Raw genomic sequence first — 12070 nt, 5'->3', positions numbered from 1 at the left:
ATGATTTATTGAACATTGGAGATGATTATCTAAACCTGGGGGATTCTGCAGCATTTGACACCGTAGAACATGGTGTGCTCTTATTCATCTTGGTTCTTAAGATAGGTTTTAGTTGGGAAGCACTAAACATCTCCTCTTTCTTCTTAGAAAGTTCACAATTTGTAAAAGTCAATTTGTCTAGAGCCCCTTTTTTTTTTATAATGTCCCTCGAGGTTCTATTATGTTAAGAGCTCTGCTCAACCTCTCACTTAATTCACATGTATCCAATGACAACATCTTTGGTGGACAACATGCAGACAATGCTCAGCTTTTTCTGAAGGCTGCATTCTCTCTTAACATCTCACCTGGACCCCTTTCTACTACAGATGACTTTTTTCACACGTTTTAGCTCGAACAATAGGAAAACCAGATATATCTTCCCTCTAGTTGTTTACTCGTCAAATATCAAGATCTAGCTCAACAATTCGTCCCCCTTAGGAACTTATAATCTGCATACCCACCTCTGTCTGCAATTTTAAATGGACAAAATTAGGAAAATATCCCTGTCTACGCTAGCTTCTTTGAAACTGATCAAGAACAAATGTAGTCCAATCACTGGTGCTACTACACCGTGACGAAGGCTAACACTTTAGATCAGAGACAATCAGCAACATGTGGAAGCACTAAACAACTTAACACACCTGGACTAAGCTGCTTGCCATAGAGACACAAGCATAGAGTATCCCAATTTTGAGAAAAACAATATTTTGGAACATTTCAAATAAATTATATTGTTGTACTGATGATTACCTGGATCTATGAGAACTTCCTGAGCACCTAGAACAAAAAAACAAACAGATAATCGATGTTACACAAGGTTACAGTCACATATAAAAACGACCTGACTTCCAAATTCTGTATTACATTGGTCTACAGTGTTCTATATTTCTCTGCATGCGGCAGAAGTCACCGCAGATACCTTACCTGCAAGATGCACAAGGCGTGTTTGCTAAAGTCTTTCTTTTAGCAATATCTAAATAATTTGTCTTTGACTATGATTTTTACTTGATAGGCTTTCAGCGATTACCCAATTGTTTTATCATATATTAGCTTTATGACAAACGATGTGTCCTTGCAAGCTACCTTGTATGCATGTTTGGCTGAAGAAAATTTGGGACAGTTCATAAGAATGTGCAGATCTTTCACTATAGAGCGGACAATGATTTTCTATTCTGTGGTCATTCCTAGTATCTGTGCACGAATTCATACATTACCTGGCCTGAATCTAGTATCCTGCACATGCATGAAAGAAACGACGATGATCAACCCGAGTTTTCATCAACACATAGATTAACGGTGCAGAGGCCCGTACCGATGGTGGCATCAAACAACTTCCTGAAAACATAGTCCAATAGTATTTATTTGTTGCAGGACATGGGCCAAGTTCATGACTGGTTCATTTTAAAAAGTGGTAGTTGAATGCTCACGTCATGGACATTTTTTGATGGGATTGGAAGATGTAGTCAATATGATGTTAGGGGAGGCTGTTCCAATAGTGGAGAGCACGAAGACAGAAATACATGAATCGAGAAGAGGCACTGAAGATGTTCAAGGACAGGGAGGCACTGGGTGGTTGTGACCAAAGAGAGTAAATGGTGTTGTTGGGGTGGGGGGGGTTAGGCATGGGAAAGACCGTTGATTGACATTAAGACTAAGGTAAAAAAAAATGGATCAACTAGTCTATTGGGCTCAATTTACAAACTTTAGGACTTTGTGGATGGACTTAAAGAGTACAGTTGGGTATGAGGAATGAAACTGATATAGTATGTGTTTAATGCAAATCCATGTATTGACACAGATTTCAACTGCCTCCAAGGAGAGTACAGATTTTGCAGATGTTTAGTACTCGACATGGGACTAAAAACAATACTCAAATTGGTTTGGCCTAAGCGCACATACTTCATTATCAATATGATATACTGCACGTACCTGGCCTGTGCCTCTTTTCAGCTTCTGCAGGGACCGGAGCTCCTGACACATTCCTAGCTCCAGCTTTGCCGCCTGTACCACCAGGGTAGAGTGAAATAACCGAAACAGAGCATAATCCTTCCAGGGCAGCTGAGAATGATGATGAAGTAGGGAAAGAAATCAGAATTCCAGGTCAAAAGAATTGTGATACCACATTAATTCCCGCTAAAAATAGACACCCATTCCAAAGGGAATACTATCACATATTACTAAAGTACATTTTATCAATTAATACCATTGAAGAAAAGGGCAGACGAAGAAATCTAGCCTCATGGAAGCATTGACCAAACAGCATTTCTAAGAGCCAGGAAGTCCCAAATTATTTTAGTGCTGCTCAAGAAGAGGAGGTCATCTAACACTTTTAGAACAAGCAATGGCACCTTCTGCCTTTGGTGACCAATCTCTGCTCAGAATAAAGGCACTAACTTAGTAGTAAAGACTTGGAGTATGCGAGGGAACTAAGTGGCTTAATGTACGCAAGAAGGCTGGGTGCGGAAGTTAGCATCTACTGCTTGAAAAAGCGCAATATTTTAAATGAAAAACTGGGATGGGTGAATTGTGGAAGGGTACTGCACTGGTCAGATAGAAATGTAAAGAGTTGGTGCCTGTGGAAAAAGTTTCTTTCACCCCAAATTACCTCCAAGCCATAAAAAGTCATTGACAGCCCGCAGAAGCTCAACAGCCATGTGATAATGTACCAGCGCATCCTGCAGCATCCCAGCCTGGAGACACAGGTCACCAACATGTTTTCGCATGCGACCTTGGCAACGCTTTTTATAATGTCTGAAAAGTAAAAAAAACATGGTATGAATCATCCTGGCTGCAGGAAAACAGCATGATTTCACATACTAGAAAATCTACAATATTTTCAAAAGATGAGGGCAGTTTGTGAACAAATTGGCTACATATTTGGCCACATATTCATGTACTTCCATTTGTCAATAAAAGGTACAGCTTGGAAACAAACCTTCCTCTCAAGCATTAACATGGGGGTCAATGGGCCAAGAAGCCAGGCTGAAATTCTCATCCAATCTCAGAGTACATCAGACAAGCAACAGAGCAGCACAACACAAGTACACTTCCCTCTACCCTTAAACTGTTTTTACAGAACCGATGTATTTCTTCCTTATTTTATCAGGTCAAGATCAACTGGATGCTTCATTGAGTTGAAGTGAAAATTGAGTCTTCCCCCGGGACGCTTCTCCAGATAAAATCCAGAAAGTGTACAAGGGCTGCCACTGGTTATCAACAATTCCCTTTGTTGAGGCTGAAAGTGGCTATTTCTCCTCTGCTAAAAAATCCAGCTCTCAAATTTTAAACATTTCTGATAATCTCAAATCACCCAATTGTAGCCAAACTGCAAGAGAAGGCGATGGTGACAGTTCCACCATCACCCTTCAGGCTAATTGCCAACTAGGTCGAGGTAAAAATTGCTCATGGTATAATGATAATGAGCATACGCTGCGTGGTGGTGGTGGTGTATCTACATTTGGATCCATGTGTCTGTCCAAGCAACCATTGACATTTCTAACCTTGCCGTTTTAGAGACTGACAATCTACAGACGTTGGACAAAAAATTCACCTCAGTGTTCCAGGTATTCGTTAATCCTGATAAATGTAGAATTCACTTGCTTTAAGATCACCTTCATTCCGTTCGATCAATATCAATATTCTTTGACAGATAATATGTGGGCCAAATTTACATTTCATATACGCGCTAATCTAATAAACAAGAGGTTGAATAGAGGTCGGACAGCAAAACAAATCAATGCTGGCCAGTGTTTCCATGCTGTTGATAAGCGAAACCGCAGGCGCGGTCAGTGCCATTATGTCTGGCTTATAACTGAAAGTGCCTCTTCAGTCACTTAAGTCTAGGCCAGGGGTCTCCAACCTTTTGTGTAATTAGAGCGACTTATGTTCAGTGAAAATCATCGCGAGCTACTAATATTATTAGTGTTGCAATAGTGACCACATCAGACAACATATGCAAGATTACTAACAGTGGGGGAGAAGTTAAGCAGGATAAGATGGCAGTGGTGCCTCGCTGACCTCCGCGACTGACCTGCGCAATCAGTCAATATCCTATGCTTCGTTTGCCACCCAGTCATGAGGAACAGAGCCTCCAACGCGGATGACGTATTCCTAGTCGACAGCCGCCCCAGTGGGGAGAGCTGCAGTGAGCGTGTCCATGACCCCGAAGGTGCGGTCTGCACCAGGCTCAGAACGAGGAAGGGGACAGACTACCCGGAGGAGAAAGACGCACTGGTGAGCGGGTCCCCATTCGGGAACAACAGAAACATCCAGCAAAGACCCAGGGAAGCACCCTACCCACACAGACTACAGGGAGCCGCAAAGTACGGGAGAGTCAGGAGGTGCAGCGCACAGTTCGATATGCTATGGTAGGCAGGCACTGAATGGGGTCCCAGCGGGGTGGAGTGCTAAACCACCCAAAGCTATGAGGCAGAGGAGAGGCGCAGCGGGCAATACCTGTCCGGCTGCGGAGTTCAGTGGAAACATGGTGTGGAAACATGCGCCTTTCTCCTTCCCCCTCTGGCCCAGCCTGGGAAGCCCAGCTGCATGCAACAGGCACTGTCTGACGGGCACATGAGCCAGACAGCCCCTCTGTGAATCTGGCTGGAGGAAGGACCGATGTGCAAACTGGCCAGGTCTGATTCTCTTGAGCCCCTGGAGAACAGGAGCACAGGGGGCAGTTGGCAACAACTGTCAAAGAGAAGACAACGCACTGGTACACATCTGACCACCCCACAAGCCCACTGTGTAGGGACAGGCATGAAATCAAGTGTAAGTTAGCATGACTCAAGCAGTAACTTTGATGATGTGGAACATCAATGGGCTGGTGAACAAAATTAAGAGGGGATGTGTCTCTAGGATGCCAACACAATCCAAATCGGATGTGGTCTTCCTGCAGGAAACACGCCTCATTGGAACAAATTGACAATTTATTGGGAGTGGGAATATACAGGTTATGTTCTATTGATTTCTATAGCGCACTAATTACCGGAGAGGGCATCTAGGGTGCTATGCCACTGCGGGTTCACATCAGTCTTCGGGGGAGGCAATACTAATCAGGAAATAAGTAAATTTTTACCCCCCACAAGTATAGATAGACCACAGCTGTAATGGGGGACTGGAAGGAGTCTCGCCTATTGCTAATGTGCGTTTATGTGCACCCAGGCCTGCAGACAGACACACTGCAGACACTGACATGGCTCATGGTTACCTTAACGCACGCACTGACAGTGCTGGGAGGGGATTTCAACATGGTAGTCCACCCACAGCTAGATAGGACAGGGTCCAGTCATCCAACCCGAAATACACCAGGAAAACTGGAAGGTTTTCCTACAGGCAATGGGTAAGGCCGACATATGCAGAACACAACACCCACAGGAACAATGAGATTCCTTTTACTCAGCTGTGCATAACTCCCACTCGAGAATCGACTGCTTCTTTACCTCCTGCGTATCCTTAGATCCATTTACGGAGGCAGAATATCTGGTGCAGGGTGTATAAGATCACTCACTGCTCAGGGTGACACTGTGCGCGTACCAGAGGTGCACTACTGAAGAAACAGGAGCGATATGGTGCTTGAGTAACCCTGCAGTGGTTGACAAACTGGCGGAGGCCACGGAATGTTATTTCATAGAAACACCGGATCATTGATGGGAGTGGACATGCTCTGGGAGGAATACCAGGCCACCATTAGAGGGGTAATCATCTTTGAAGAAGTAGGACAGAAGTATGAGAAGGAGAAATGGGTGCTAGAACTGGACCCATAAGAAATTTGAAGAGGAACACGTGCCATGACCTGCAACAGCAGACACAAGTACACTAGCTTCCAAAGGAGACGAATACAGAACTACCCTACTCCACGACTTAAAAACGACCTACCTACTTAAACAAAAACGGCTATATGAAATAGTGGACAAGGCTGGGGAACTGCTAGTGTGGTTGGCCAGATGGAAATCAGACACCTAATGGGGGGGGAAGGGAGGAGAGGCGACAGGGGTCTAAGGAAATGGTGGAAACATTCGCGGATTACTTTCAAGCCTTTTACTGCTCACGATACACACTTCCTCTTCCGGACCTGGACAACTTTGCGAAAGACTGTCCCACAAAGTGCTTGATGGGGGCACTGCAGAACCTCCTGAAAGGGAAACTCACTGAGGAGGATATAGGAAAGGCAGTCGCATAATTGCAAACAGAAACAAGCATTGGTATGGCCAATAGGTCTCGCCTTTGGGACTTTGTAAGTGTTAAGCCAGAGCTATTGGTTTTGCCAATATCTTTAAGCTATGTTGTAGAGCATTGTGACTTCTGCACACCATGTTGAAAAGTTATAATAAAAAATGTTACGAAAGCAGTCTTCGAGCACGACTAAAAGTAGAGTAGAGTGAGAGCGCAAGAGTTATAGGAAGTGAAAGAAAGAGTAAAAGAGATTCGAGATGGAGGAAGTAAGCAAGTGCATGAGTTACAAAACACGATTCTACAAAGGGATTATACAACAGTGCCATCAGATAAATACATGTTCTCAAGAGGGAATCGAAGTATTTCATTTTCCAACCTTTGATGGAATAAGCACTCTGATGAATGAAGGGTTGTGGGTCAGTGTAAGTCTCTCACAGTGTGTTTTATGTAGTACGCAATGGTTAACCCTTTACTAAGAAATGTAACTAACAGGACGTGCTACTATCTAATTTAATGGTACTCAGTAGTAACGCTTTGCCTCTATGCGAGTTATTTTCTTGGACTATGGGATTAAAATGTGGGATGAGCCCGCAAAGGTTCAGCACCAGATTTTGTGTATTCCTGGTCCTCGTTGGCTAATCAGGCATGCAACCAGCTTAGATCATCTAGTCGTTGGCTGCCCTTGGATCGTAAACCATTACCTTATCAAGCAAACCTGCAACATATCTTTCTCCAAACAAAACTGCTGTGGTCTCAGTAATTCACCTGCAGACTTTTCCTTTGCATGCATTTATTGTCTGTGCGCGCGCCTAGCTATGGAACATCTGTGCTATGTGGCTGCCTGCGTCCTACGCAGGGCACCAATTTGGGCAGGTAGCATCTTAGTGTAAGTGCAGCATTCCCCTGCCAGGCTGTACACCCTTCCATCCTCTTTACCCTTATCGTTGGGTGGTCGGGCTGCTGGGGGCAGTTGTTAGATTGGGAGAAAAAGGCCAAAACCCCTTCAGTGATGTCACTTCTGGGATTGGGGTTCCCCTTTATATGCAGCTCAGTCGCTGGGGTTGTCCTACTCGGTACAACAAAACCCACCCTACTATTTACCCTTATTAACATGTTTGAGATTACTTATGTAATGCAAGTGTTGTGAAGTTTTATATTCTCTTGTTCTGCATTGCAGGCGGAGTTGAAGGGCGATCTAAAGGCCTCGTCCACATTGTGCCTGTTAATATCTTGGCATGGGTACCATTAGAATCGTGCTCACTGGTTAATGTGCCTGCAGCCCCCAATCAACCAGCCTCCCACGGTGCCTTGAGCAGAACTTGCTTGGGTTGGAGGAACCTCCTTGGTGTGTCACTTACACACTATACGTATCCCAGTCTAGATCGATGGGCTCCACCCTAGGATAAAATGATTCAGCGCAGTCTCTTACCAAAACGTGACCCCCCCCCCCTCATTTTGTGTTACAAAGCAGCCTATCCTGAGTAAACATCCCTGGCCGGGCTTGGCTCCGCTACCTACTGACTTATGCTGCTGCGGGGGATTATTTCCTTGTGACTCTTTTTCCAGCCGGGCTTGGCTCCGCTGTACGCTGTGGTCGGGACTACATCCCCCAGCAATCCGGCTTGCGGCGAGGACGCCGCTGACGCTATCTCCAGGCGCCAGGAGGCGCATAAGGGCCTGTTTGGAACCTCGTCCCGCGGGACGCGCCGGGAGAAGCCCGGGACAAGGGCGGGCTGTCCTAGGCCATCAGAGGCCGAGGGAGGCCGGGCTGAGCAACCTTTCTTGGCTGGCCGATCAAGGATTGGTCCAGGTTGTTTAATATCAGTATTGTGGTTCTTCCTTGTTGTAAGTAGGGTGCTTGTACAATTTGTTTCATCTTTCTCTGGGCAATAAATTCTGTTGGTTAAGCCGGTATTGTAATCGAGGGATGTTATAGCGCTCTGCTGCTCTTGATCTGGGGGTTCTTTATTAGTTTCTACTTCATCTTTGCCAGGTCAAAGATTATGGGTAAAACTAAGTCAGCGACTAGCCGTCCTTGCACTAGACAAAATGTAGTCTCTAACACTCCTGTCCCAAGCCTCACAGCCATCGACAAAATGCTGCAAAAAACTATAGGGGTGGTGGCAACTGCAATGGAGAATACTGAGAGACGTCTCTCTCTTACCCCAAGTTTATTCCCCCCCCCCACTACCTGGGAATGTGTCCATTTTTACGGATAACTATCAGGACTCACTGCTTGCGCCCTCATTTGCTGAGCTTCCTTGTACTCAAGCAAATCCAGCGGCCAGCCCAGTGGTTAGTTCGCCTAATAATATATCACCATCCCATGTTTCTCAAGAAACTCTCAGGACTCAAAAGCCCCGCGGTAGAAATAAGAAAGTAAAGCCACCTAACTAACCTTCTAAAAATAGCTCTGTACCCAGAGTACCTCTAAATCTAAGACCAACTCAACCGTTTGTTTCTTTAGCACCTCCGGTATGGGCTACTCACCTATTAATTGATTTGCAAACCCATCTGGAACAACTCATCACTTCTCAATTTAAAAAGCTTGATGAGCAAAATTGATAGAGTTGTCTCTTTAATTAATAATAATATAAATGCTGGGCACACACCTGCCCCTTCCGGAAGTGAGACTACTCATACGGTCCCTGTGACTTCCATGCCTATTCTTCAAGCCACTTGTCCTACTGTACTTAGTTCTAATGATATGGGGGCGCGGGTATTAGCTATTACGAATAGACATTCTCCCACTTTAAGTTCTAATGCACCTGGTCTTCTTCCACCTACCAGGCCATCTGTGCCTGTATCCAACTTGCCACCTCCCCTTTCTTCTTTTTCTATTTCTACATCTGGTAAGAGGAGAGTTGACTGTGACTTCATACCTCACTCTTTAGGCAGGAACGACCATAGCACTGGGCAATTACCATCATCACTCCTTCCCCAGTTGCCTCCGGAGGCCTCGCCATATGTGGTGGTTTTAACAGGCGTCCCCCATTGTCTGGTGCACGCCAGGAATCTTTTCTCGAGCTGAAGAATAAGGTTACTCACTGGTTGAACATCTCTAGACCTTTGCCAAGAGGGGGTCAGGGGTAAATTTTGTTTGTGAGAAGGGTGAGTTGGTTGGGGGTGAATCAAAAAGAAAAGGGAGGTGACTGTGTCATAATCAACTTTAGGGATCCTAGAGTGGTAAATTACATTCTTGAATGGCAAGGGTCGCCTTCCCAGAGCCCGATTTTACCTCTTCCTCTGGTTTATTTTTATCAACGGTCGGCTGGTTTGGGCAGGCCTGCCTTAAGGAATTCTTATTGTGGTTTGCAGACGGCTGTTTATAACGTTCCAGTTGCCAACTCTTTTGGTATTCTGGCCAGCGAGGTTTGACTAGTCCCCTGTCTGGGGGTTACAGGTTTAATACATGATGGAGTCGCTGCCATCAAGATGGTGGGGGAGGGTGTAGAGGCTGGTCTACCCACTGCTTGTTATCTAAATACATCGATGACTTCCTTTGGCTCAAGCACTGGTAATCTTTCTGATGGCGCAGGTTAGGCCTTGGTGACCCACCGAGGTCCCCCTTCACTCATAGGTTCTGAAATTGTACCCCGTGGCTCACTTGGGGATGTCAACTCTGGTTCTCAAATTGGGTCATGGAATGTAGCAGGGTTGGGTACCAAACTCTCTAATCCTGACTGGGAAGCTTTGGTGGAAGATTATGACCTATGCCTCTTTCAAGAGACTTGGATGGTGACTCCTCCGGTTAGGGTTGGTTTTGCCTCCTATAGTATTCCGGCTGTGCAGGGCCCTAGGGGGCGACCCTCGGGGGTTTATGCATCTGGGTGGCTACCCACTTGGGGTGTACAGTGAGAGTGATTGACTCCCACTCATTAGATATTCTTTGTATCATCCTGAAATTTGGGGACGGTACTTCGGTACTGGTAATCAACATCTATCTACGGCCCACTCCACTACGGTTGGGATTTACCATTCTTAACGCCCTCGATGACCTGTTGACCTTGTTTCCTGCATCGGTCCACAAAGTCATTGGGGGTGATTTCAACTGCCACTTCGAACCCCTGGACGGTATCCCCTCCAGTACCTCTGAGGAGGATTCAACCTGGGATATTCAGGACTGCCTTATGTATCCTGCTAAACGTTTAACACCATTGGCTATTGAGATCAACAAGCTCTTAGTTATCCACTCTCTTCGAGCTTGTAATGGCAGACTTGTACCTGATGCCCCGAGGAAGTATACTTATAATAGATTGGGCAAAAGCTCAACTATTGATTACATTTTGGTAAATGTGGAGTTTTGGTCCCATCTTAAATCTTTTACCATAGTGGATAGGGCTGATAGTGATCACAATCTTCTCAGATTGGAATTACTGCATTACTTGGGTCCCAAACGAGCTACAGGGACCCCGGACCAGTCTATAGTATCTAATTTAACAGTGATGGCAGGTGGTCGTCGTATCAGGTGGTCAAAGTTTTTGACAACTCCAGATAAAATTGCTGTACTCTATTCCCATGTGGCCATCCTTCTAGCTGAAAATTTTGTTCTTATGGAGGGTAGACAGGATCCATCATATTTTCAAGAACTAGAGATTATTCACTCTAAACTCATTACCATGGCTGCTAGTTTTTTTATGTTATGGCCAACTCTGAGTTGAATGGGGTGAGGAAACAAGTTAACTGGTTCAACTCTAGTTGCAGGGATGCAAAACGGGCACTTATGCGGGAGGTGAAAAGTGGTACCCCGCATAGTATTAGAGGAGCCAGACACTTGTATAAGTCCATAATATCGGAATCTAAAAGGGAGTGGGAGGCTGCCAGGTGGGCTAGTATAAAAGACGCCTTGGATAATCATGATTCCAGGACCTTCTGGAACTTAGTTAGGTGTGGTAGACAAGAGGGATCTTCTGCTATAACTCCCGGCTTGAGTGAAGAGGTTTGGCTGGCGCACTTCAAGCCCCTTTTTTGTCTCCCGACGAGGGACATTTTAGTTGAGTCAGCACCATTTTTAACTGGTCTATCTCCCCAAGTGTCTAATGAAGTATGGCCGTCTGACCTTCCACTCTGTACCTCTTGTGAAATTCAGGCTGCCCTAAAGAGCCTCTCTCCTGGTAAAGCTTCCGGTTTAGATAGGATCCCTGGGGACTTATTCATAAGCGAACCGTTGGTTTGGGTACCATACTTATTGTTATATTTTAATGCAATCCTCTTGGGTATGGACATCCCCTATACTTGGAAGGGCACAGAAATCATTCCCATCCACAAGAAGGCCTCTCCATTAGATCCAGCAAATTATCGGCCCATTAGCCTTATCGACGTCTTACAGAAAGTGTTTGCCCGTCTCTTATTAACTAGGGTTGAAAGTTGGATGGATGAACATCATATCCTATCCTCCCTTCAAGCGGGCTTTCGCTTTAGGGTCTCAACAACTGACCAACTGTTCAGGTTACAGTTGGTATACTGGAAGACGGTGCTTTTGGGGAAGGGTTCCCTCTACCTGATCTTTGTGGATCTTAGATCCGTATTTGATTTGGTTCAGAGGGATAAGCTTTGGTCAATCTTGTTTGAGATGGGTGTTCCCCCATACCTTTGTAACCTCTTCAAGCGTCTCCATTCTGGAACGTATTCGAGGGTCCGGTATGGTAGGAATGGTGAGCTTTCTGCTCCCTTCCCGGTAGACAGGGATGTAAGGCAGGGGTGTATGTTGGCTCCCACTCTTTTTTCCTTGTTTATCAATGGTCTGATTCTACATCTATTGGGGGCGAAAGATTTAGACTCTCCGATTCTAGCAGCACGCAGAATACCTGCCCTAATGTTCGCTGACGACACCCTTTTACTCTCAAAATCTCCAATG

At 45.3% G+C, this 12070-nt stretch overlaps 1 protein-coding gene across 3 annotated transcripts in view; it reads right to left on the bottom strand.

Annotated features, from left to right (window-relative positions):
* The window catches only part of TRAPPC9 (trafficking protein particle complex subunit 9), a 2530995-nt gene that overhangs the window by 2436762 nt on the left and 82163 nt on the right, over positions 1-12070 (bottom strand). For all 3 annotated transcript variants that reach the window (XM_085604860.1, XM_085604858.1, XM_085604859.1), the window contains exons 4-6: positions 2645-2790; positions 1969-2097; positions 790-816 (exon numbers count right to left, since the gene is read on the bottom strand). In XM_085604860.1, coding sequence (XP_085460986.1) covers positions 790-816; positions 1969-2097; positions 2645-2790 — 302 coding nt within the window. The remainder of the gene's footprint in view (positions 1-789; positions 817-1968; positions 2098-2644; positions 2791-12070) is intronic.

This window comes from Triturus cristatus, chromosome 5_1 (assembly GCF_964204655.1).
Source record: "Triturus cristatus chromosome 5_1, aTriCri1.1, whole genome shotgun sequence".
Classification (NCBI taxonomy): Eukaryota; Metazoa; Chordata; class Amphibia; order Caudata; family Salamandridae; genus Triturus; species Triturus cristatus.
This window is presented reverse-complemented; position numbering and strand designations above follow the sequence as displayed.